Consider the following 24,351-nt stretch of genomic DNA (forward strand, 5'->3'; position numbering starts at 1 on the left):
AAGATGTCTACTTTCTGCGAAGAAATACATAAGAATATACAGCTCCGGAAAACATTTAAAGACCACTGCACCTTTTTCTTTCCTTTCCAAAAAAGTCGAAAAGGAAAGTTTTGAGTAAGGAATAGAAGCGTTCAATTTCACTGGTCTCTTAATTTTAAGCTTTCTCTTACTCAAAACCTTCCATTTCAACCTTTCTGGAAAGGAAAGAAAAAGGTGCAGCGGTCTCTTAATTTCTTCCGGAGCTGTATCGGCACCGTCATAGGCAGCAGTCCATTATATCCCCAGTGGATGGCACTGTTGTCACGAAGTTACTACACTATTCATTGTTGCCCTTAGGCTACTTCGTAACGAGAGCATTTCGAAAAAATTTAATACTGCGTGTACAACAGTAATGAATATATATCGTAACTTTATTTCCATCAGCTGTTATTGTGGCATAACTTAAAAAGGTACAGGAGAAACCTTTTCGGGCGGGTCTTGCATGAACCCTAATGGGCTATCCCCCACAGGGCCGTTTCAATTGGCTCTTGTATTCTTGGCTGTGTTACAGCACGAGCGGGATACAGGAATTCTTGTGTGGGAATTCAAGCCGAACGACCACAGGAGAGCATATGGTTGGAAATATAGCTGATGTTCCGGTAAGCACGACATGCGCTGAACTATATATTATGAATGAACTGTTTTTCTGTTTATTGTTCTGTAGCACAGAAGAGCGTCTAACATGTAAACTACAACGGTTCGTCAAAACCGTTCGAGTTACTGTTTCATTGTTTTGACGAAAGTTTGATGTTTAACTGTCCAATAGCTGTTTAGGTAGGCTATATCTGTGGTTAGAGTTTTCTTTCATGTTGACCTTCCAGTAAAGAGCACATGGCAACATTTTCTGTAGAATGTACTTCACCCTATAAACTTGAACAATTGTATTTTTCTACGAGCTTGGCATTTTCGGTGTTTTCTTTCTGCCAAACAAACGTTTTAGTTGCGAAAGCTTTCGTTCAGTTATGTGGACAGATGAAGGTAGCTGCCTTGTTTACATTTGGCTACTTTTTGTTTAAACGTTTCGCAACTTCATGTTTTATTCTCGGAATAAATATTCTAAACACTCTTGTCGCTTTTAAACCAATTTGTAAATTCGCTTTCTGTTGGCAAAATACAATGCTAGAAATGGCTTCAGATAAACATTTACTTTAGTTGAGCTTTCGGGAAGATTGCGCACTCATTCAGAATTTTGCTTCTGACTAGAAATGTCTTGGTTTCTCTAGAATACCTCAGACCATTTAAGAGGCTTATCATATTTTACAACGTGTTAGGTGTAGGCTACGTAATCTGTCGTCAAAGATTACCTGTATCCAAACAGCCGTTACAAATGTCAGGTAATTGTATCCAACCAATTTAGTAATTGGGGTTGCGTCATGTTTTTTCCATATTTGGTTTTGAGTTTGGCCCATTACTTACATAATTTTTTGTGCTAGTGGTGGCTTAAGCTATAGCTGTTTGTAATAGCTATTTAAAAAAACAAATCTTAACCGGTCACAATAATGTTGGGAGTTTTTAAGCGCCTCTGTGTTGCTGATGCGATTTGTAATTGGGGTCAACAGGAAAGTACCCTATTGGTCATCTGTTGTGAGGGGCCAATAATGTAGGCGTATTGCCTTTTCATGTTGGGAATAATGACGATGGATCAGTTGTTGTCCCTTGTTTGTTAACACGTTTTGCTCTGAGTTAGCATCTTGTTTGTTTCGAATGTTAAGGTTTAGAGCCAAGTTTATTTTCTTCTGGGTTTGAGGACTGCAAAAAAAACGAAGGATGTTGGGAAAAGTCCTGAATATTTTCTCGGTGATTTGTTGAAAGTACCTTTGAGCTTTGTCTTGCCCTGACATGCTCCTGTAGCTGTGTGCGTTATGAATGAATTTCTGCGGCTCCAATGATAAGTGCGTCATTTAGACACGCGTAGCGTATCCTCATTGGCTTAGCCCGCCCTCCGGTCTTCCATTGGTGCTCTGGTTAGGTATAGAAAATAGCCTTTTGGGTGTGACAAGTTGACTACTTGCTAAAAGAGCAATATCGGCAAATGGCTGCCTTTGAGACAGTCCGCAGAATAGCTGGGTAGTTTAGTATGAGCCAAAAGTTGGGTACTGCTTGAAATTAGCTTCAATTCTGTTCTGACCAGACATGATTTGTTTGAATAACTAGTTGTTAATGTGTTCAGGGTGTCAAGGAAAATGAACATTTGTGAATGTGGTTTTGTTTCTGCCGATAACAGTTACCTGGACATTCATTGACTGGACCCCTTTCTATCTGGGGTGAACGATAAGATTTATGATCCAAGACATGAGGTGGCATAGTGCTTAGGTCATCTGACTTGCCAAAAAGTCCCTGGTTCAAATCCCACCGCCACTAAGGGGAAAGTCATTCTGTTCCTGAGCAAACCATAGTTACTCCTTCTCTCCAGGTGACATTTCCCACAGGGAATTTTAATAATTGTTTTCTTTATCAACAAGTCTGATTAAATTAGTAAAATCTTAACAAAGGAAGAACATCCCAACACACATGCTATTTAAAGATGGGAACTATGTGCATGTTAAAGACCCTGGAAGAATAAACCGTGTTTACTCAGTCCACAAACAGTACAACAGTACATGCACCTGGACTCCGGAGCACAGCTTGGGGCCTTCTACATGGCTGTTGTTTGGAGCTCTTTGCTGGCTGCATTTTGGACCAGTCTTTTTCCCCCACTTTCGTCTCTGCACATGTGAAAGTGCGATAGAAGGTTTATTGTTCTTTCTATTTTACTGTGATGGTGGCTTGCATGGCTTTAATTTTATAGTCCAGATGTCCCTCCTACAGCACAGCTGTTGGGCCTTTTCAGGACCTGACTGGACTTGCATAAAGAGGACACTATTGTAGCCCATGTTGAGACACAGTGCTGTCTCGTTCGGGGCCCCCAGAGCTGCCTTGCTCTCTCGTTCAGGGCCCCCAGAGCTGCCTCACTGTCTCGTTCAGGGCCCCCAGAGCTGCCTCACTGTCTCGTTCAGGGCCCCAAGAGCTGCCTCACTGTCTCGTTCAGGGCCCACAGAGCTGCCTCACTGTCTCGTTCAGGGCCCCCAGAGCTGCCTCGCTCTCTTGGATAGGAACCAGATTAGCATCTGCGGCCCCCAGTGGATGCGGCTCAGGAATGTTTATAGCTTCTCAACATTGATGCTCTGAAAAGCAACACAGGATTAGGGTTGGGGGTGGAGGGAGGGGCTTGAGGGTGGGGCTTGGGGGCAGTGGTAGTTGAGGGGTCAGAGGGCAGGGGTTGATTTATTGGTCATGTAGGAGAATGTATAGCTGGTGTGTAATTATGCTGTAATGTCTAGCCAAAATGTAAAAACTCAGCTTTACCTTACAGATAATCTACAAAACAAATAGTCATTTCTCATTGTAATTTGTGGAAAAAACAACCTGTGTGATTGTGAGTATAATAGTTGGAGTTAAGACTGATGTCATTAGAGGCCAGGTGGGTGGCATAATAAGATCCGCTTTCCTCATGCTTCTTTTGTTTGGTTATATGCCTGGGAGGAAGTGGGAGGAGACTGTGGGCAGGTACAGTTAGCCCAGTGGAATAGGAATGTATGAGAGCACAACCAGTGAATGAAACAGCTACAGATGAAAGTTTCATTGTCATTCAGCCTCTCTAATCCATGAGTGCTGGTACTCTGGCCTGTTCCTGTTCAGTTGGATCATTAACCGTTCAAGTCCTGGAACTGTAAGGGACAGAAAGAGAAACCGAGAGAAGTTAGTCTCTGATCCCCTCTTCTGTGTTCAACGTCCCCCTCAGGTTGATGCAATCACTGGTACGAACTTTATCAAACACAAATTTGGTCTGTGTGATTTTTGCCACATCCATAGGGCTGTTGTCAGGGCCATAGGGCTGTTGTCAGGGCCATAGGGCTGTTGTCAGGGCCATAGGGCTGTTGTCAGGGCCATAGGGCTGTTGTCAGGGCCATAGGGCTGTTGTCAGGGCCATAGGGCTGTTGTCAGGGCCATAGGGCTGTAATTATGCATGCTACCACAGAATACCTGTATCTGGTGTATATGAATCATTAAAGCATAAAAAAGGCCCAAGAAGCCATAGATGTGACTATTATTTATTATCAGTTGAAAATGACTCTTAAATTGTCAAAATAGTGACAATGACTATTTTTGTGAGATGCTTAGAAATGTAGATGGTCTTTGGGGTGGGGCGGTACTTTTGGCCGACTGCGTGACATAATTTTGATTTGATGAATAGACCAATGACTGTTCAGCTGGGTAATGGGTACCCTATAGACTATCAGCCAATCATGTTTGTCTACAAAAAAATAGTTCCCTAATGCTCATTCAGCTAGACACCATTTAAAGGGCCCAGGAGGCTTAGGGAATGCATTGCTGATTCACTGTATGTTTTATATAACTTATAAATACACTGTTTAATTAAAGGGATGATTTGAAGTACTGCATGAACTAAAACCTATGCTTTTGATTCTGTTTTTCTTTGTGAGAACACATTCTGCATATTTGACTGTGATCTGGCTCTTGAACGTTTATACTTTACTGTACGAGGAAAGGCTTAAGGCTGGAATGTCAGTTTTCATTTTTAACATAGCCATTTTGTTTATAAACCATAACAGCATGCACCATGTTTATGAACCCATATTTATACCATGTTTATAAATCCATAAAACATCCATACCATGTTTATGAACCTTTAAAATCTATTTAGAAACTTTAACAAAATATTAACCAATTTTATATACCCATAACAGTATTTTTAGCGCGGTTATGTGGCCTGGGATGGTGCTGTTGTCTGAGCCACTTCCTCTGGTGTGTTGCTACAGCATGTGTTCGAGTTGCGGAAGAAACTCTGTCCTTTTATCTTTCACCACTTTACTGTCCAAAAAAATGCCTCAATAACTTATGTACCATGGTTATAAATGATTCATGGGACTCTGGCTCCACAATCAGAGCGTCTCCACTCCCATCACTGAACAAACCCTCACCCAGTCCTTCATACACTGCTTTTTATGTTTGCTGTTGTAATTATCATGCGTTTGTCACTTCGACTGTCTTTAAAACCTCTCAGAGGTCCCTCTGCTGGCAAGTGATAAACTAGAACATCCACAGGTTTATACCTTTTGGTCTGTTTAACTCGTGAAATTTGGCAATACATGCTCAGGGGTAAAATGGTCTAATTAACCTGTGCAAAATCTCAGTCAACACTTGTGGATTCTGACATGGTTGAATGATCCCTAGAGATTCATGCCTTGTTCTTCATGTGGTATTGTTACCAACTGCCAAGGACAAGGTAATATCTCATGACATACACTCAAGTGAAGCGTCAGACACTAAAAGTTCGGTTGGTGATATTGATGTTGTTTGAACCTTGCCATAGTCCACTGTTGACCTTTTTGCCACATACTACACACACAGTCAGTGTGGATTGATACGTGGACCTGGAGCGAGGAGCCCATTTGTAGGATGTAACCCCGCTCTTGGTTGGTGTAGCAACACATGACTGGTTGACGACTGACAGAACAAGGGAAGTGGTGAACGAAACCCACACAGGTTTAGATCTGGTCAGGCAACATTTCTCCTGACAGATGCCCCATTGATGGAGCTTCATTGTCCGATACACATCAGTTCTACTAGTCACGTAACCAAGCTGGTTTCAGGACCTGTTCATTTAGGGCAGTCAGCAGCTACACTCTCTAGACGTCTTCTCATAAATATGGTCAACTGTGTTTTAGATATCATGGAAAATCAGGGAACTTGCAAGAATGGCTGCCTCCACTGGGTGCTGAACATTTAAAAAAGAAATGGGAGGTATCTGTATTTCATTAGGACAAAGTACCTACGCTGGACATGTAGGCGGACTGCTGTATTGGATGTGTTACTGCTTCACTGGGGTGTAACTGCTTCACTGGGGTGTAACTGCTTCACTGGATTGTAACTGCTTCACTGGGATCTTTCTGGTCTTTGTCATCGTAACTCATTCTGATCAGTTACTGCACTGATCTCCAATTGTCCAGCAAAATAGCATGACAGTCGTATCAAATCCATTTGTCCTGGAAGACACTCAAAATTAATGGAAGTAGTGGAAGCTTCGACTGGGCTGAGAGGTCGTCCCGTAGGGGCGGGGCGGGCTGAGAGGTCGTCCCGTAGGGGCGGGGCGGGCTGAGAGGTCGTCCCGTAGGGGCGGGGCGGGCTGAGAGGTCGTCCCGTAGGGGCGGGGCGGGCTGAGAGGTCGTCCCGTAGGGGCGGGGCGGGCTGAGAGGTCGTCCCGTAGGGGCGGGGCGGGCTGAGAGGTCGTCCCGTAGGGGCGGGGCGGGCTGAGAGGTCGTCCCGTAGGGGCGGGGCGGGCTGAGAGGTCGTCCCGTAGGGGCGGGGCGGGCTGAGAGGTCGTCCCGTAGGGGCGGGGCGGGCTGAGAGGTCGTCCCGTAGGGGCGGGGCGGGCTGAGAGGTAGGGTTTGGGCCTAACATTCAGGTAAAGATGATCAGTGTCCTTTGCTGCTTGGTAGGCGAGAGAAAGCATGAGCAGAGGAGCGGGGTGACATGGGAGAATTTGAGAAGGTTGAACACCAGACGGGCTGAGGTTTAATAAAGTTATAATCGGTCAGGATATCTGAAAGTAAATTGATTCAGTACAATGTGTTCACATGAGGAATGAGATGTTTGCAATTCTGAATTTTTAAGAGGCTGTAATATAGTATAGTGTGAAGAGTTCCTAATCTGCAGATGTAATGTCTACAGATGTTTTCACTGGACAGAGTGAGGAATACCTTTCCAAAACAGATCACATACAACTCCAAAATGAATGTAATGGGATGACATGGGTCTCTTGGCTGATGTTATGACTGGATGTGCGCACTCCCCCAAATTCTGAAGACCTGTAGCCTGCCCCAACAGTGGCTCCCAGGTGTATCTCTAATCCCAGGTCCTAATCCGCTAACTATGGGAAAGAACCGGAGTTTCCTGACAAAACTGATTTAATCACTAAGCTGTTTCAGATTTTCATGTTGCGACAGGATTGCTGTGAAATATAAGTTCATTTCACTTTCATTTGAATCATGACTCCGTGCCAGAGAGAGCTCTATTAGTTGAATGTATAAAAAAGCCAAGCTTAAAGCTATCCCCCTTTTCTGCCTGTCGATGAACATAAGTTTAAACCAGAGAACAGAACTGTCCTATGTGGCATGAATCTAGGGGTCCTGTTGATGAATATCTGAGCTCCGATGTAGTTGCCTCTAGTCCAGACACCAACCCAGCAGCAGAATGGATAACTCTGTGTTGATGTCAGAGGCAGTTCGAACCAGGGTCTGTCAACACCTTGTTTACACTCCTGCTAGATCCCTAATGGAGTCCTATTCTCTACTTAGTTCACTACTTCCTGGTCAACTAAATGGGTAATGGAGTGCCATTTAGGACCCAGAAAGGTTTTTGTGTAGTTCGAGCCTGTTGCCAACACCATGTTCACACCTACACAGTGTTCTGGCTCTGTCAGATCATGTCTAACATGGAAAGGTCTGGCACTGTCTGCAGACCAAACACCCCACCTTTCTCTTATTTCAAGCTTTAGGGAAAACCAACAATGTGACTCGGTTCTCGGAAGCAAACAGTAAAAGTAAACAAAAAAAATAAAACCATCTGCAAAACCTAAACTAGATGTCTAAATTGTCTTCTTTGTTTCTCACAGAAAACTATGTCCTGATACGTTGCTTCAGACAGCAAAGGTCACGATCTTCCTGCCTCCCTCTACGTTGTTGCCTCCTCCTGCACCTCCTGCTTCCCTTCCAGAAGTGACTATTGGTACCGTCGGTTCCACCCAGGGGTCCTCCCCTCCTTCACGTCCGGCTGACAAGCCCCCCTTATTTCCCTCCTCTCTACTCTCCCGGTCCCCGTCCCTGATCCCCCTAAGCCCCGTTCTTGTCCCCTTGTCCCCCAGCCCTGGCAACATGTCCATCGCCCTGAAGCAAGTCTTCAACAAGGACAAGACCTTCCGGCCGAAGCGGAAGTTTGAGCCAGGCACTCAGCGTTTTGAGCTCCATAAGAAGGCCCAGGCGTCCCTGAGTTCGGGGGTGGACCTCCGAGCGGCCGTGGCTCTGCCCCACGGGGAGGACCTGAATGACTGGGTTGCGGTGCATGTGGTGGACTTCTTCAACCGCATCAACCTCATCTACGGGACGGTGTGCGAGTTCTGTACTGAGAAGAGCTGTCCGGTCATGTCCGGTGGCCCACGATACGAGTACAGGTGGCAGGACGATCACAAGTACAAGAAGCCCACGGCGCTTCCTGCTCCCACGTACATGAACCTTCTGATGGACTGGATAGAGGTTCAGATTAACAATGAGGACATCTTCCCCACCAGTATAGGTGAGTACAATGGTGTGGAGCTTTAGTGTGGCAGAAATCCTGGAACATTCCACAGTAATTATTTTCATGATTTGTTTCCGGGGCGATTCGTCCTGCCTGCCAACGCTAATACACTCACAGCTCCCAGGCCCCTCTTGAAGCTGGACTCTGGACCTGGCGAAGCCTGCCTGGTGCTAGAACATTCCTCTGTAGAGCTTTAAGAGGAGGTGTGTGTTGCTGAGGGCAGCCTTGCTTTTATCCTTAAAGCGGACGCTAATAAAACCACTCACAACTTCTGACCTTTGATCCCTGGCGTGGAATGTAACCGGTAAATTATACGGGTTTAAGAAACAAGTGCACTTAAACTTTTTCTGGCGCCGAACCGATCCAAATCGAACACCCTTGTTTTCCAATGTTCTGGTAAAAGTGAAGCTGATATTTGGGATTCTGATTGGCAGTTAAACTCAGCTCATGATGTGAGCGCAATAAGTTCTATCCTGTGATTAAAGAATGGATAAATTGAGTATAATACATTTTTAGGTCCTGAAATGTATCTAGTAACTCCTCAATACAGCAGTAAAGGTGGGGAGGAAAAACGGCACCCTTTACATTAGAACATCTCTGCTTCTCTCAGGGGATAGAGTAGAAATAAACTCTTATGGCTGGATAGGAGCCTCAGCACTGGAGGGAGAAAAGGGCCATGCAGAGAGCCAATGCAGGGGTAGCGTGCTGATCGCTGTTGTTATCTACTCCCAGCCAGTTGTGGCAAGACGTGACGAGCATCAGTGTCTGGAAACCGTGCCATCCCCAGAAAGGCCCGTGAATAATGTATCTCTCAAACCTCGTGGGAGCGGCCCCAATGGGACCCTATTCCCCACGCGGCCCACTGATCTGGTTTGGTGTTTTGTAAATCTCAAAACAAGTGTACTTGAGTTTAGTCTGTAGGACTGGTCACCATTCAGGACACATGCCTTGACAGAGTGAAACAATGAAACCCATCCAGGGTGATGCCATTAATCCCATAGTGAGTCCTCCTCATCACCTCCCCTTGTCCTCTTTCTGGGTTTTCTGTACCTCTCCCTCCCTCATGCTACTTTCCTTTTTCCTGCTCTTTTTTTTCTAACTCATCCTCCATTTCTCTTCCCTTTCTTCTTAGGTTCCTCTGTGCTTTCAGCTACACGTCAATAATTCACGTGAAGCGTTTGTACATACGTGTGTGTGTGTGTGTGTGTGTGTGTGTGTGTGTGTGTGTGTGTGTGTGTGTGTGTGTGTGTGTGTGTGTGTGTGTGTGTGTGTGTGTGTGTGTGTGTGTGTGTGTGTGTGTGTGTGTACATGTTTCTTTTAAACGCAAATAAACAGGGAGAATAGGAGAGAGGCTTTGATCCGTGCAGGTCTTCCACCAACAGACACTCCCAAGGGACTGAACAAATTGTCTAAGTAACTTTGTTTGTTTTTGGTCACTGATTAAGGCTTAGTGTTTTTGTTTCTGGTCTTTTTTTTCTAAGGCAGGTGCAGTCTTTTAGTTTTGAGCCAGGTTCAGTTTTCTAGGCCTTGAACCCAGGACTTTGCACCCATCTGCTTAGCCATTATGCCATAAGCTCAGGACACAGTGAGTTGTTTTGGTGGATGGTGTTGCCACAGTGTGGCTGAGGTTACTGTACCAGCATCGGAGAGGATCAAGACGGGAAGCCAGAGGCTTTATTCCCCTTAGTGTTGGGTTAGTTCAGTCAGCAGGAAGAGATTAACAGGGACTTGGAATGTTCCTGGACGGCTTCTTTGTTTATAGATCTTTCCCTTTCGCACTACCCTGTGTTCATATTTAACAAAGCAAATAAAATAATAATTAAAACTGCCTAGTGAATGCAGACCCTTCTTTGTTGGCCTTTCACCATCCTCCAACAGAACAACAGCCGGGACTCTTCTCGTTAAGACTGAATCGTCCCTGTCAGGCAACACAAATGGCTCTGTCTTTGATCCACACAGTTTCCTTGTTTCAGCTGCTTGGCCTCTGTCCTGGCTGTAGTTTCATGGTCCAGGTGGCAGTGGTGACCTTTCACCCTAGAGGGTGGTGTGTCTCTTTTGCCCTGGCTAAGGTGTCAGTGTCAGGTTATGGTTATGCAGGACCATTCAGGTGACCTTTCAACTTTTGGGCAATGCCGTAAGAGAGCGTATTTGTTTACCTAACTGGGCTTTGAAGTAAAATAAATAATTTAATCACCATTCACCACATTAGCCGTTTATGTTCAGCCTGCTTACTTGGTCAAACTACCACTAAAACCTACTTTAATTCATTTCTGTTCGTACTGCCGACTGGTTGAATTCTAACAGTGTCAACCTAAACTGATATTTCTGTTTTGATGTTTCCTTTTCAGTCAGCTTTTCATGTGTTTTCTGCTTTTCATGCTGTTGTATTACCCAGACCCATTTCAAAGTTCCAGTCCTGAGCGTCTTGGTCACTTGAATCAGTGTTGGTGAATGGAAACGGCCGTAGAGTTTTTACTGGTGATGTTTTGAAACGCGTTGCTGCAGGTTTTTTGGTGAGTCCATCATTGTTTCCTTTTCAGCCAGCTTTTCATATGTCCATCATAATGACACATGATAAACCAGCCAAAGAATTCCAGGAACAGAACTTTAACTGAAATCACTTTCCAGGGGATGCCACTAGACTGAAATGACTTTCCAGGGGATGCCACTAGACTGAAAGTGGAAATAATTTTAATACCTTGGCCAATAATGTAGTAATCCTCTCTAGGATTGTGAGATCCTCCTAGTCTCAGAATAATCCTGTTCCACCAGACTGAGTGTAGACTGGACCGGTCGGTCCCTCTGTAGTTCCCCTTGTTCCGGTCAGATTTAGTGAACTGTGTAGGTAATGGGATGCGTTTTGGAAGCCCGTGACAGGGCCACATGATGAGGGCTGATCAGCAATCGCTTGTTCTGGCCATTCACAGGGTAGTAGTCAATTATTTAAGTTGTTATTTCAAATACTACTTTTCTCAAATGTATCCAAGTACCTGAGATATTCCCCATTTAAATGTCCTCGCCGGTCCCTCTTTCAGTTGGCATGACTTGTAATCTCCATGGACTCTCTTTAGACAGTCAGTTTAAACAGTATGTGATAGAAACACAAAATGATCTATATCAGAATGTTTTTAATGGCATTTTCACCACTAACACCGAACATTACTGTAAAATATGTGACCGTTCAGATAGCTTTACGCAACCAGTACCTCACACTCTTTCTCGCTCCCATACCCTCTTCCTCACTTAATCCCCCACCCAGCGAAGTCCTCCTGAACACACACCCATCCTGCATGCAGTATGGAAACGTGTCTATAGATCGCTCCCTGGTCCGTTCTTCCGTTCTGATGCATTTCACCAATACCTGTGTAGCTATTTTCAGTGTTGTACACAGCATGTACAAGGTTCTGATGTCCACGCGGATAAAGTGCACTTAAAGGCTTAGTTCAGTGAATAAAGTGGGTTTTTGTTTTTGTACATTGTAATTTCTACACTATGAAATCAAAACAAAGCCCAAACATTTTGAAAATGATTATAATCCCATTGTGTAAGAATGTTTGGAATTTGTCTGTTCAGATGGCCGTGGAACTTCGGCTTATTTTAAGGTCAGAAATGTGATTTTAATGATGCCTGTTCATCTGGGTTTGATGTGACGTCTGGACCACTCTGTCAGCCTGTCATAGATGTATTAGTAAATATCTTCGGATTTGTTTCCTAATGCCCACATTAACAGACAGCATTTCTTAATGGGTTAACGACCTAAAACTACAATTTAAACTGCTTTATTCTAACTTTTAAATCAGTTGTGTTAGGCCTACAATGATGATGGAAGATTTATTGGACTTGGGGAAATAAAACCGGGACCTTCTGTACATCAACTCTACTCTCAAAGCAGCATAACCCATCGTGTCATAAAAACCTGTCAAGGAGAACAACTTGTTCCAACCTCCAGGGGTGTGGCTTGTCAAGGAGAACGACTGGTTCCAGCCTCCAGGGGTGTGGCTTGTCAAGGAGAACGACTTGTTCCAGCCTCCAGGGGTGTGGCTTGTCAAGGAGAACGACTTGTTCCAGCCTCCAGGGGTGTGGCTTGTCAAGGAGAACAACTTGTTCCAACCTCCAGGGGTGTGGCTTGTCAAGGCGAACGACTGGTTCCAGCCTCCAGGGGTGTGGCTTGTCAAGGAGAACGACTGGTTCCAGCCTCCAGGGGTGTGGCTTGTCTTGTCTGACGATGAGTGATGGTCCCGTTGGAGCAACATGGCGGTTTTCAGGGCTCAAACAGATGCTGGTTCCTGTGCTGGTTCTGTTGATCACCTGGTTCTCCTAAGGATTGATAGTTTAGTCCATCAAGCCGAGCAGTCCCAGTCAAATCCATCTTAAACCTTTGCTCTCTCTGCCGGCCTCTGTGACAAGGATTATGGAGGGCTTTACTGAAACACACACACTGTTTACTGTCCCTGATCCATGATCTGTTATTGTCCTAAACCTTATCCCTGATTAACAGCCATTATAGTCATAGAGCAGAAATTGGTGTGGGGGCGGAGCTCACCCAACGGTGTGACGCCGGGGGCGGAGCTCAACATCATCCGCTGTCATGATTCACTTTGGTCTTCCGATTTCAAGGAATTTTATTGTAGTTTTGTATAATTTACCAACCAATAATCAACAGCTGCTGCAAAGTATTTGGGGAAAGGACTGTTGTTTGGGAAGCTGCAGCAGTTGAAGCTTGAGTACATTAGGTTTTGTTGTAGCCTGTTAGTTTGGGCCTTCCAGAATGAGTTTGTTTAGGTAGATAGAATGAATCTTTGATGGTGTAATTGTGATTGTTCTGGGTCAAAGGACATAAAACAGGAAGTCACAGCGTGGTAGTTTTAGGATATCTAGAATGGCAAGGAAGTTCCTGGCACCAGGATGTGCTTGTCTCCCTGTGATGTCCCATCTGGACTGGAAGACCCTATGACCCTTGACCTTTAACCCCTCTGAGTCTACTGCTACATGTAAATAGATGTCTGGTAGCTATCTACTTTTTTACCTGTTAGTTGTCTGTTGACCTTTTCCAGAAACCTGCAGTTGGTTTAGTTAAATATCAGTGTCTAGTACAGGTTCATACCATGTTACCTTTAGGGTGCCATTTATAAAGAAAAGATTGTCTCTTTGTTTTCCCTAAATGTTTCAGTAGGTTGTGGGAACGTTACATAAGGATTCTAATCACGAAATATGCAATGTTTTTATTAGGTTACACAGGAGATTCCCTGAATGTATAACGAATGTTGATGGAACTCCCGGTATAATTTATTTAAATGGTGGAAGTTGTCTGTCTGTGATATTCACAAAGGCTGCATAGAACATATCTTTGACAATATTCCACCTTTTTCCAAGAAGCAGATTGTTAACGGCACATTTAAAGATTCACCTAATATTCAATTGACGTTCACAATATATGCATTATTGTAGATACTTTAACAATGCTCTATATGCTACATGTAATCATTACAACAGCTAGACAGTTTTTGTGTTATGAGGACATTTTCTACAACGTAAGATATGTTATAGTTATATGTGCAGTTTTCTGGGTTATGTTGGCGGCCATGACTCTGCTGTAGATGTTTTGTCTGTGATCTGCTACATTCCATGTTACTATTTCCAGCTACTATTTCCACCTACAGTACTGCTCCGCCACGCTGACCGATGGCCCATCGACCATAACTAGAAGAGATAATGAAGCATAGTATATAGTCCTCTTCATGGCAGCCACTGTCTGTTTCTTGTTGTTTTCCAGGACAAATGTCCATATGAAGTACGACAGATGCCTGATCTGTCTCTGGAATGGCACACAGTAAAACCATCTCTACAACTTCCAACTTTGTTTCTAACTCTGTCCAAAGCACCGTCATAATGAGCCAGATGAAAGTAAAACCAATATGAATTCATAACCGTATCCAGCTGACCTCTCATGGAGAACAAATGTTTTTGTTGTGGTGAATCAGAGATGGATGACATGGAAAGGATCAGAGCCCTGGGCTAACTGTCAATTACACACACACACACACACACACACACACACACACACACACACACACACACACACAGTTAGATGAGTACATTTGGCGTAGGTCCTGAACGAGAGCTTCTGTCTGAAGACTTGTTAAGTTCTGTGTCTGTTCCTGGATCATCAGAGGGCTGTGGAACAGGCAGTCATTATTTGGCCAGGACAGTCTGCTCAGCTCAAACAGAAAGGGGGAAAGTCAGCCCATGTGTGGAACGTGGAAACACTGTGGGAGTTGCTTGGTTCTCTTCTTATTTCTGCGGTCAACCACGGCCTGCTACTAACAAAAGCCCTGGTAGCTCTGTGAGCTTAGTGACTGTGTGATCCAGAATCTGTGTCCCTCTCCCTCCATGTTTGGCCCATCTGTAAGATCCTGGGTTATTGGCTTACAGCATGTTGAAGATCCAATGTTATTGGCAGTCTCTGTAGTTGGCGTTCGCTCACACACAACGCCATGTGTCTATCTGGTGTCCATGCCAGGACGTGTGTTTGGGCATTCCTGCAGTCAACATGGGCCTATTTCCCCTGTGGTTTTTCCCTCTGAACCACTCCTGTGTTGATGGTGGCTGATTGATCCTGCTGTATTTAGCACACCACCTTAGTGTTGTTGGGGATGTCTGTCTGTGATCTGCCTCTGTGATCCTGGCTGTGTGTCGTCCTTCAGACCCCTCTTTACTCGGACGGCTGTTTCTCCCCGCCTCCTTTAAAGTTTCCTGGCAATTTAAACTGGCAGGTAGGCAGACAGAATGTCTTTTCCCTCTTCCTGTTTTCTCCGGAGGAGTCTGGCTGTCATGTCTCCTGTCCTGGTCTTCAGCCAATCTTCTGGATCCTTTTCTTCACAGAGATAAACACCCATGTCCACATCCAATACACAGAGATCTGTTTGATTTGGGTCAGTGGCACCGCCGGGCCAATCAAGTCAGGGGGAACCTAGTGATGTGTTCTGGTCTGTTGGTCCCCATGAGTCATTTTGTAGTGGTGGAGGAGGAGTGTGGGGTTGATGTCAGGTTCTAGGGCGGCGGTGGAGGAGCAGGAGGAGTGTGGGGTTGATGTCAGGTTCTAGGGCGGCGGTGGAGGAGCAGGAGGAGTGTGGGGTTGATGTCAGGTTCTAGGGCGGTGGTGGAGGAGCAGGAGGAGTGTGGGGTTGATGTCAGGTTCTAGGGCGGTGGTGGAGGAGCAGGAGGAGTGTGGGATTGATGTCAGGTTCTAGGGTGATGGTGGAGGAGCAGGAGGAGTGTGGGGTTGATGTTAGGTTCTAGGGCGGCGGTGGAGGAGCAGGAGGAGTGTGGGGTTGATGTCAGGTTCTAGGGCGGCGGTGGAGGAGCAGGAGGAGTGTGGGGTTGATGTCAGGTTCTAGGGCGGCGGTGGAGGAGCAGGAGGAGTGTGGGGTTGATGTCAGGTTCTAGGGTGATGGTGGTGGAGGAGCAGGAGGAGTGTGGGGTTGATGTCAGGTTCTAGGGTGATGGTGGTGGAGGAGCAGGAGGAGTGTGGGGTTGATGTCAGGTTCTAGGGCGGTGGTGGAGGAGCAGGAGGAGTGTGGGGTTGATGTCAGGTTCTAGGGTGATAGTGGAGGAGGAGTGTGGGGTTGATGTCAGGTTCTAGGGCGGTGGTGGAGGAGCAGGAGGAGTGTGGGGTTGATGTCAGGTTCTAGGGCGGTGGTGGAGGAGCAGGAGGAGTGTGGGGTTGATGTCAGGTTCTAGGGTGATAGTGGAGGAGGAGTGTGGGGTTGATGTCAGGTTCTAGGGCGGTGGTGGAGGAGCAGGAGGAGTGTGGGGTTGATGTCAGGTTCTAGGGCGGTGGTGGAGGAGCAGGAGGAGTGTGGGGTTGATGTCAGGTTCTAGGGTGATGGTGGAGGTGTTCCATCTACGGCCTAAAGCCAGAAAGGGAGAGGAGGAGGGGGAGATTGGGAAAAGAATAGAGGCAGAGGGATGGGAGGAGTAGAGGCAGGGGGTTGGGAGGAGTAGAGGCAGGGAGTGGCTGGAAGGAGGGTGGGGCGTTCCTGCTGCAGGGTGCTGGTCTTTCATTTGTCTGCTCTTTGATCCTGTCTCTCTCATTTCCTGCTGGATTCTCCGTCCTCCACCTCATTGGCAGTGGAAACATTATTTACACGGGCAACACATGGGGGAAATACCACGGAGAACAAAACAACAATTGTTATATTTTCAGCTATTTTAGTGTTAACAATTTGCAAACAGTTTAATTTCTGTGGCTGTGTGATCTGAGGGAAATATGTGCTTCTAATGGGCCTGTATATGACTGGAGGTGTCTCGCAAAGTCTTTGTCTTCTAGGTGTTTATGTAAATAGGTTTAACCGATCAGGTCATTATCATGGTAGGTGTGTCTGTAGATTTCTCTCCCATCAGGTCATTATCAGGGTAAGTGTGTCTGTAGATTTCTCTCCCATCAGGTCATTATCAGGGTAGGTGTCTCCCAGGCCTTTTCCATGTTGAATCTTTGTTTCGTAGTTAAGTCTAACAGGTGTCAACCAGTCTATTCCTCCCAGTAAATTGGGATTTTTCAGATGTTAATTTCCAGTTTAGGAAAAACACCATAATAATGTCAGGCACATAACATACTAAACACCTCAATCATTTGACATGCTTTCTAACAAGGCGTGGCTGTGGTGGCATGACAACAGAGTCTGATAATGTGCTGCCTCGGGTTAAACTGTGTGTGTGTGCATGCGCTGGCTGGTCGTCTGTTTCTCCAGCGGATGGTGCTGCCTGATTGTTCTGCCTGCTGAACCATAACCACTGGGTTCACGGTACTAACCCCAAGGCTGTCGCTAAACCCTCACCCTGTAATTGGCATCTGGTGAGCTGGCGTTTTCCGTAAACCCGCGTCAACAACGGAGCCTGTGGACAGTGAAGGGTTACTGACGCACGCAGCTTCCTGGGTCACGTGTATCTGTAGGCTTCACCCACACGCCTGATGTCTGCCTCCTTCTGTCGGTCTGGTTTCATGTCTAATGCTCTGTGCTACTGACTTCAGCAGGTGATTAATCCAGTTCCCCCATTGTGATGAGTAGTGTTTGATCATTTACATCTGCCAGATTAGGAAAAGGATGGGTGTGGCCATAGTGGCCTGCCATTGGCTCACCTATTCAGATTATTGACTTAACCCAGATTGCCGGCTCTTGTTTCTATGATGTTATACTGCCCTACAAAGGAAACCTGTGGTAACTTCGCCAGTTAAACATTACACAGACATCAATGTCATGTTTTGTGTACAAGTTGATAGTTGCTGATAGTCCATAATGTAGTTTGGAGAGCATTATACTGTTGTTTTTTTATTTTCCTCAGAGTGCTGGTTTGATGTGATCAATGTACTTTAGGTCTACACTGAGCCTGAATGGAGAGAGACCGTAGACTCCCAACCTGCCACTCCATAACATGCAAGGAAATTCTATGTGAAGGTCAACCTCAATGTCCAAAAAACAAACGTTTTTTTCTGAATAAAACTGTGCCTTATCGTCCTTCCAGCCTTGTTTTGGAGTGTAGACTTTATTTTACCATGGTATGAAGGACAGCATGTGCAGTCCGGTCAAAACAGAGGTGACGAAGTCTGATAAAATGAAATCCTGGCCAATGATGTCCTGTGGCTTTAAGGTGTGACAGAGCCTGTAGACAGTTGAGTGTGTTTATAATGCTACCTTAGTGGGTCACAGCACAGCCTGTCTTAACTGTTCCCATTTGGGAAGCCCAGTCCTTGGTACTCTGGTATGTTTTATTCTGCCTGATGATAACAGACAGAAAGCCCTGTCTAATCCCTTCACTGATTAGCAGCCATGTTCTGGACACATTACGACATTCTGTGGTAGTATTTCACTTGAACCTCAAACCAAACTCATGCGTTCTGGTTGACAGTCTTATCGAATTGTTTCACTTTTTAAAGTTATTGCAGAGCAGAAAATATGTGTAGCTCTATTGAAAAGACTCTGACATACCCACAGTCTGGCTGTTGGTTATGCTGTCACCTTGTTGGGTTGACAGGAACAGTGGCGTGAAACAACATGGTGTCTTCCTCTGGCCTGCTGATCCGCTAATTGTGTGTTATGTAACATGTTAGGCCTTGGTCTGCGTTAGGAAGATGGTCGCCTCGGTAAAGCTGAGGGGAGATGTGGTGTGGTGTGGTTTGTGCAGTTGCCTGTTGTGTTACACACACACAGCTGTCGGTCACTGAGGGCTCTCGGCTCTCTGCTGCCCTCTGCCTACTAATGGGGGAATCAAGTCAATTTCTGTAGCCACATATTTATATTTATTTATTTGTTGAATCCAGGAATATAAAGTAAACCCATAGTTTAAGCTGTAAACAGCATTATACAGAGCAAGAGTCTCATGGTCCTTTGTCTTTCTGTGTAGTGGCTCTTAGCTCCTGTTAAATTCAGTTTGGAGGCTTATTGTACTCCGATGTCCCAATAATGTAAAATATTTGCTGAATACAGCAGACAGAACAAAGTCTAGTCCTCCCTGCCATAATTCACTCGGTTGGGTTGGGCAGGTGACTAAGTTATTTTGAAAGCGCTGCAGTAGCAGAAACATTTCCTTTATGTGCCAGAATAAGGACTGAGGTAGAGTACAAGCAGAGCATCCTGTGGGGACAGACAGTGGCATGGATTCAGTTTCAGCTCATTACAATAGGGTTTAACTGTCTTGTATTTGCAATAAGTTAAAATAGGGAGACAGTCTTTCTTCATAGCACCAGAAATGGCCCTCCAGTCTTTTCTGTTTGAATTAGCACACAGCAATGGACCAGTCCTGCCCACCCTCTCTATGCATTTAAAGGTGTCTGGTTCAAAGTTTCCGATTCCTTCATTCTGGCAGCTCTGCAAATGGATACCATGTTTATCTGTCTTCAATCAAGTGGGATCAGGTAAGGATTGTAATGGGGTCACTGTTGGCCCTAGGTCGTTTGGAACCAGATAAAGCCTGTGTAGGTGGGAGGGGCCGACCCTGGAGGGATGACACCGTAGACCTCATCGGTCATGTTGACACGTCAGTCACCCAGCCATAACCAGATTTAACCCTCCCTGTCCTGCAGGCATCCCCTTCCCTAAGAACTTCATCCAGATCTGTAAGAAGATCATCTGTCGTCTGTTCCGGGTGTTCGTCCACGTCTACATCCACCATTTTGACCGGATGATCCAGATGGGTGCCGAGGCCCACGTCAACACCTGCTACAAGCACTTCTACTACTTCAGCACGGAGCTGAACCTCATCGACCGCAAGGAGCTGGAGCCCCTGGTGAGTCCCCGGGCCCGGTTTACACCGGCTACTAACGTGTCCCCTGGCCTGATCCAGGCCACGTTCTGGTTGTGCCCACATTAATAAACGGGTGTAGATTATTAAAAGACACACGGTGTGGTGCGATCTCGGAGCGTCTCGCGGTAGGAGTGCGGCTCTAGGAGTGCGGCTCTAGGAGTGCGGCTCTAGGAGTGCGGCTCTAGGAGTGCGGCTCTAGGAGTGCGGCTCTAGGAGTGCGGCTCTAGGAGTGCGGCTCTAGGAGTGCGGCTCTAGGAGTGCGGCTCTAGGAGTGCGGCTCTAGGAGCTCTGTTGACATCCGGGGGCCATTTATCTGCCCTGGTTAAATCCCTTCGAGGTCAAGGTGGAAGGCAGTAAATATGCCTTTCTGATGGACGACCTGTAACTATCCTGATAGGAGGGGTCACGATGACCACGCCCCCATTCACAGAATATGGATGGTTACCGAATTGGTCTGATGAGCGTCAAAGTGACCTGACGCAAATTTCATGGCCTGTCTGTTTGCTGGTATTTGTCATTTAAACACCCAATAATCCTACTCTGCTTGTCTAATGACATAGCGCCACCATTCATACATAATGTCCAATTTGAAAGCTCACTTCATAGCTTCTCTTTCACCCACTGCGGATTCTTTCTTACGTCCCATTTCATAATTAAAACGCTGCGCTAAATGATAACCGTAAATGGAGCGAGAATGAGCGGTTATACATTCTACTGAGGAATCCCTTTTGAGTTGAATATAACAAAATACAAGTGAGGTTCTGTAAACAGAACACAGACAATGAACACTGGTTAGGGCCTGGAGGGGGTGAAAACAAGCCCAGCTAACAAGCAGGAACAATGGCTCCTTTCTCTCGATGATCATAAGAGATTCTCATGATCAGGGCAGGAGAATGCCAACACCCACACAGAAATGAAACAGCCCAGAGAGAGAGGGGGCCACTGTTGAAGTTTGGCTACCATCTGATGCAGAACGCATTTAACAAAGTGATCATTTGGTGATTTTAAGTTGAAGCATAATTTAAAATACACATTCGCCTTTTTTTTTTTTTTAAGCCATATCGAGCAAATGTCCTTGTCTGGTCAGTTTTATTGTCATCAGGAAACTTCAGGACAGACAGATTTGACCGGCTTCTGCTAACTCTTGAAAATCTTTCTCATGGTGGCTCAGGAAGGGAAAGGAGCGGTTCTGAGGAACTGGGGAGCGGTCCTGGGGTAATGGGGAGGGGTCCTGGGGTAATGGGGAGCGGTTCTGGGGAAATGGGGAGCAGTGCTGGGGAACCGTTTGTTTCACCATATTGAAGATTAGTGTGTCAAGTTCTGTGTTGGTACTGTGCTATACAGCTGCTGCTCTGGAACGCTCTGCCCGTCTGGCTGAACTTACTGGAGATGACTTCCAGAAAACCGCCTGAATGTTGTTTTTAAAGAGACTGGGAAGTTCTATTATCTTCACAGCCTGTTGTGACTTCTTCCTCCTGTCTTCTCTCCTGCAGAAAGAGATGACCTCTCGGATGTGTCACTGAGGCGTTGAAACCCTGGAGCTGGTTGCTAGAACAAGCAGGGTCTCTGACTCCCTACTCTGTTGGCATGACAGGTAACCATGGAGATACCCCGAGGTACTTGATCTGATGAGTTGGCTCTAAACCTTGATGACATTACCGTGATTCGGTTAATTAGATGTCATTTTGATCTCCAGAGAAGTACCTGCAGATAACCATTTCTGGATGGATGGATCCACACTTTAGTAAAGATGGACTCTAATCGTTTCTCCTATCCTCACTAGTAATTCTGCGGGACTCTGATCTCTAGCCATGTTTACACCCGGTGCTAAAATGCGTCCTCTACCCTGATCTCGTCCATATTTTAATTATGCCCACATTTTTTGACGGGTGAATAAAACATACGCAGTGAGTTGACTGATCAAAGTTAGGCCTTGTTTACACCCAATTCTAACATGCCTCCTGTTTTTCCTGATCTTGGCCCCATCTTGTCTGTTTACACTTAAAATCTGATCAAAATCAGATCACCATGTGTCTTTGTAATTATGAATCTGGTCAGGACTGGGACAAAGGGGACCTGTTGTTAAGGAACTCCCTCTATTTCACGGAGTCACGGAGGAAGAGCAAAGGAACACTTCCTAATGTAGGACTAGAAGGACGACCCCCCCCCGATGACTGACTGCTCACAGGGTGTGTCCTCCGTTCCATTCTTTTCCCCATATGTCACACTACACTTGACCTTGGCCAATGGAAATAACCTTAAGTGCACTAAGAATGTGATGCTATTTTCATCCTGAGGTTTTTGGACTGGGATCCACCAGGGGGCAGTCTACACTGGGCAAAAGCTGTGTAGCCGCGGTCGATACACCACTGTGCTGAGTGTGTACAATGACAGATTTACCTGTTGTTGATTCTCATGATAATTATTGGGTTGTTTTAGTGTTTGTCTCTGCTTTTTCCCTGGTAGCTAAAAAGTTAATACCTGAAAATCGTTGCAACATGTACTGTCTACATGTCTCTAATTTATCATTTTGGTGTGTAAAGACTAGATTTTATTAATGAACTGTGTGTTTAGTGAGTTTGAACTGGGCAATATGACACGTGTCTATGATGTTTTATATTTTAGCTGCTAAATGTGGTTGAGTCTGGGAGCGCTCAGTGGTTTTGAAACCGGGAGGTATATTAAGGAGTCTACAAACAGATGAGAAATTGGTTTATTTTTTAAATGTGTACGTTTATATTACAGCACCAGATCATACACTTGTGACCAAGTGATCCATGGAATATATTTAGAGGATTTAATACAAAACAATGTAATATTATAAATCAACACTGATGTTATCCACAGACCAAACGCTTTGTCAATGTAATACTTCAATTTGCCCAGTGAGGAAATGTGTAGAATAACAAAGGTCTGGTAAGGGCTCAAGACTTGCCTGATTCTAGTCCAACATGTGTTCTATTATTATGTCACTGATCTGATTGAGGGAGGTTCCATGAGGGGTGGGTTCCCTCGCCCCAACAAGTTTTGGAACCAATGGTTTATAACAGTAGTAGTGGTAAGTGATTTGGTGAATCACATTTTGGATAAATTGTGTGTGGATTTCATTATTCAAAAGCAAAGAGACTTTTATTCTTTCTGGCTGTCCTGCAATATTTTCTGAGCAAAATAAAATATTGATACCCAGAGTTCTCAATGACCTGGTGTGTTTTTTTATTTCACAGGTGCAACTCAAAGTTGTGTATCCATTATGATACATTTTGCCGAAGTCTTGAACTTCTATTGTAATCCGCTTGTGTTGCCGGTCGACCTCATCAATGTGGTGATAATGGCAGTTATTCTGTAGCTGACACTCTCTTGCTCTTTTTAATTCTGCCTGACTATTGATTATATCATGTTGAACATTACGGAAAGTGTATTTTGATTCCTTTCAGAAAATGTTCCTGTTGTTTCAGGAGGTGATTGAAATCAGCTTACTGTAACTGACTGTTGCTGAAACCCAGTGAACCAATCTCTTATTCTGAGCTCATTAGCTTAGCTTACACACTCCATGTAATCAGTTAAAATGTAGCACGATGCTGTGACTGCAGTGGGTTCAACCCTGAGAACCACTTGTTCCTTAATCAACCAGTGTGTTTTAATTTGCCTCAGAGGCTCTCAACTTGGATTAAAGTCAAGGTTGATACAAACTAGAGCTAATAATGAAAGAGCTGTTGATTTGCACCTAAATTCAAACCCAAAAGCGGATTATAGGTGTCACAGCTTTTTAAATGCAGTGTTCGCTGCTCAGTCTCAGGTATTGCTGTAAAAGCCGCAATGGCTGAAAATCGCTTTCTGATTGGACCCTGGCCTTAATCAGTCAGAACAATGTTTTGCAGGAGACCTTTATAATGTTCACAAAGCAGCGTCATACCGTTGCTCCATGGAGTGTCTGAAGTCTGGTGAGGAACGGGAGGTTTTACAGTGTCTGACCGTGTTGAGGAACGGGAGGTCTTACAGTGTCTGACCGTGGTGAGGAACGGGAGGTCTGACCGTGGTGAGGAACGGGAGGTCTGACCGTGGTGAGGAACGGAGGTTTTACAGTGCATCACTCAGCAGCTTGGGCCGTGTTTTGCGAGAGACCCAACTCTGGCAGCCCAGCCTGGGAGTCAATAGAACTGCCCAGATTCTCACTTGGCATGATGGGTGAAAAGGAGACCGGCAACCCGCCACTCTGTGTTCAGATCATGTCAGTGATTGGCCTGGTGTGTTTTGGCCTGTCCTGCATCGTAAAGGCTGTGTCGTTCGGCTTATTCAACTGGTGGTTCATCCTTGGAGGGTCTTGTATCATGGCGGCGGCTTTCGCAGCATTTCGTGTTTATGAGGTGTGTATCATCATGACCAAGAGGGAGATCCTAGAGGGACAGCCACATGGACCTGGACCCTAAGACCGCTACGGTACACCCCAGTGAACCAGGACCGCTAAGGACAGACTGCCTGGCGGAAAACCAGGACCGCTAAGGACAGACTAAAAAAGGCAAGCAAGAACGGGAGAGAGCCATACAGAGAGGGCCTTCACTCTGACCTATGAACTCCGTAGCATAGCTTTATGTACTGTCTGTTTGTTTCACAATTCAGTCTCAGCTCAGTAAAGGTTATGTAGCATGCTTTCCCTTT

At 45.4% G+C, this 24,351-nt stretch overlaps 1 protein-coding gene across 1 annotated transcript; it reads left to right on the forward strand.

Annotated features, from left to right (window-relative positions):
* Nucleotides 1-292: 292 nt before the first annotated feature.
* On the forward strand, nt 293-22,891 carry LOC105020504 (MOB kinase activator 3B). Its single transcript, XM_010887619.5, has 4 exons — nt 293-638; nt 7,715-8,391; nt 19,475-19,677; nt 21,189-22,891. The coding sequence occupies exons 1-4, from the start codon at nt 631-633 to the stop codon at nt 21,216-21,218; spliced, it is 918 nt and encodes a 305-aa protein (XP_010885921.2). The 5' UTR covers nt 293-630; the 3' UTR covers nt 21,219-22,891.
* Nucleotides 22,892-24,351: the final 1,460 nt, after the last annotated feature.

The sequence above is a fragment of the Esox lucius genome, chromosome 23 (genome assembly GCF_011004845.1).
Source record: "Esox lucius isolate fEsoLuc1 chromosome 23, fEsoLuc1.pri, whole genome shotgun sequence".
Taxonomy (NCBI): domain Eukaryota; kingdom Metazoa; phylum Chordata; class Actinopteri; order Esociformes; family Esocidae; genus Esox; species Esox lucius.

Coding starts and splice junctions, on each gene's coding strand:
- LOC105020504 (XM_010887619.5), top strand. Junction 8,392..19,474: donor CATCTTCCCCACCAGTATAG/GTGAGTACAATG, acceptor CCTGTCCTGCAG/GCATCCCCTTCCCTAAGAAC. Junction 19,678..21,188: donor GCAAGGAGCTGGAGCCCCTG/GTGAGTCCCCGG, acceptor TCTCTCCTGCAG/AAAGAGATGACCTCTCGGAT.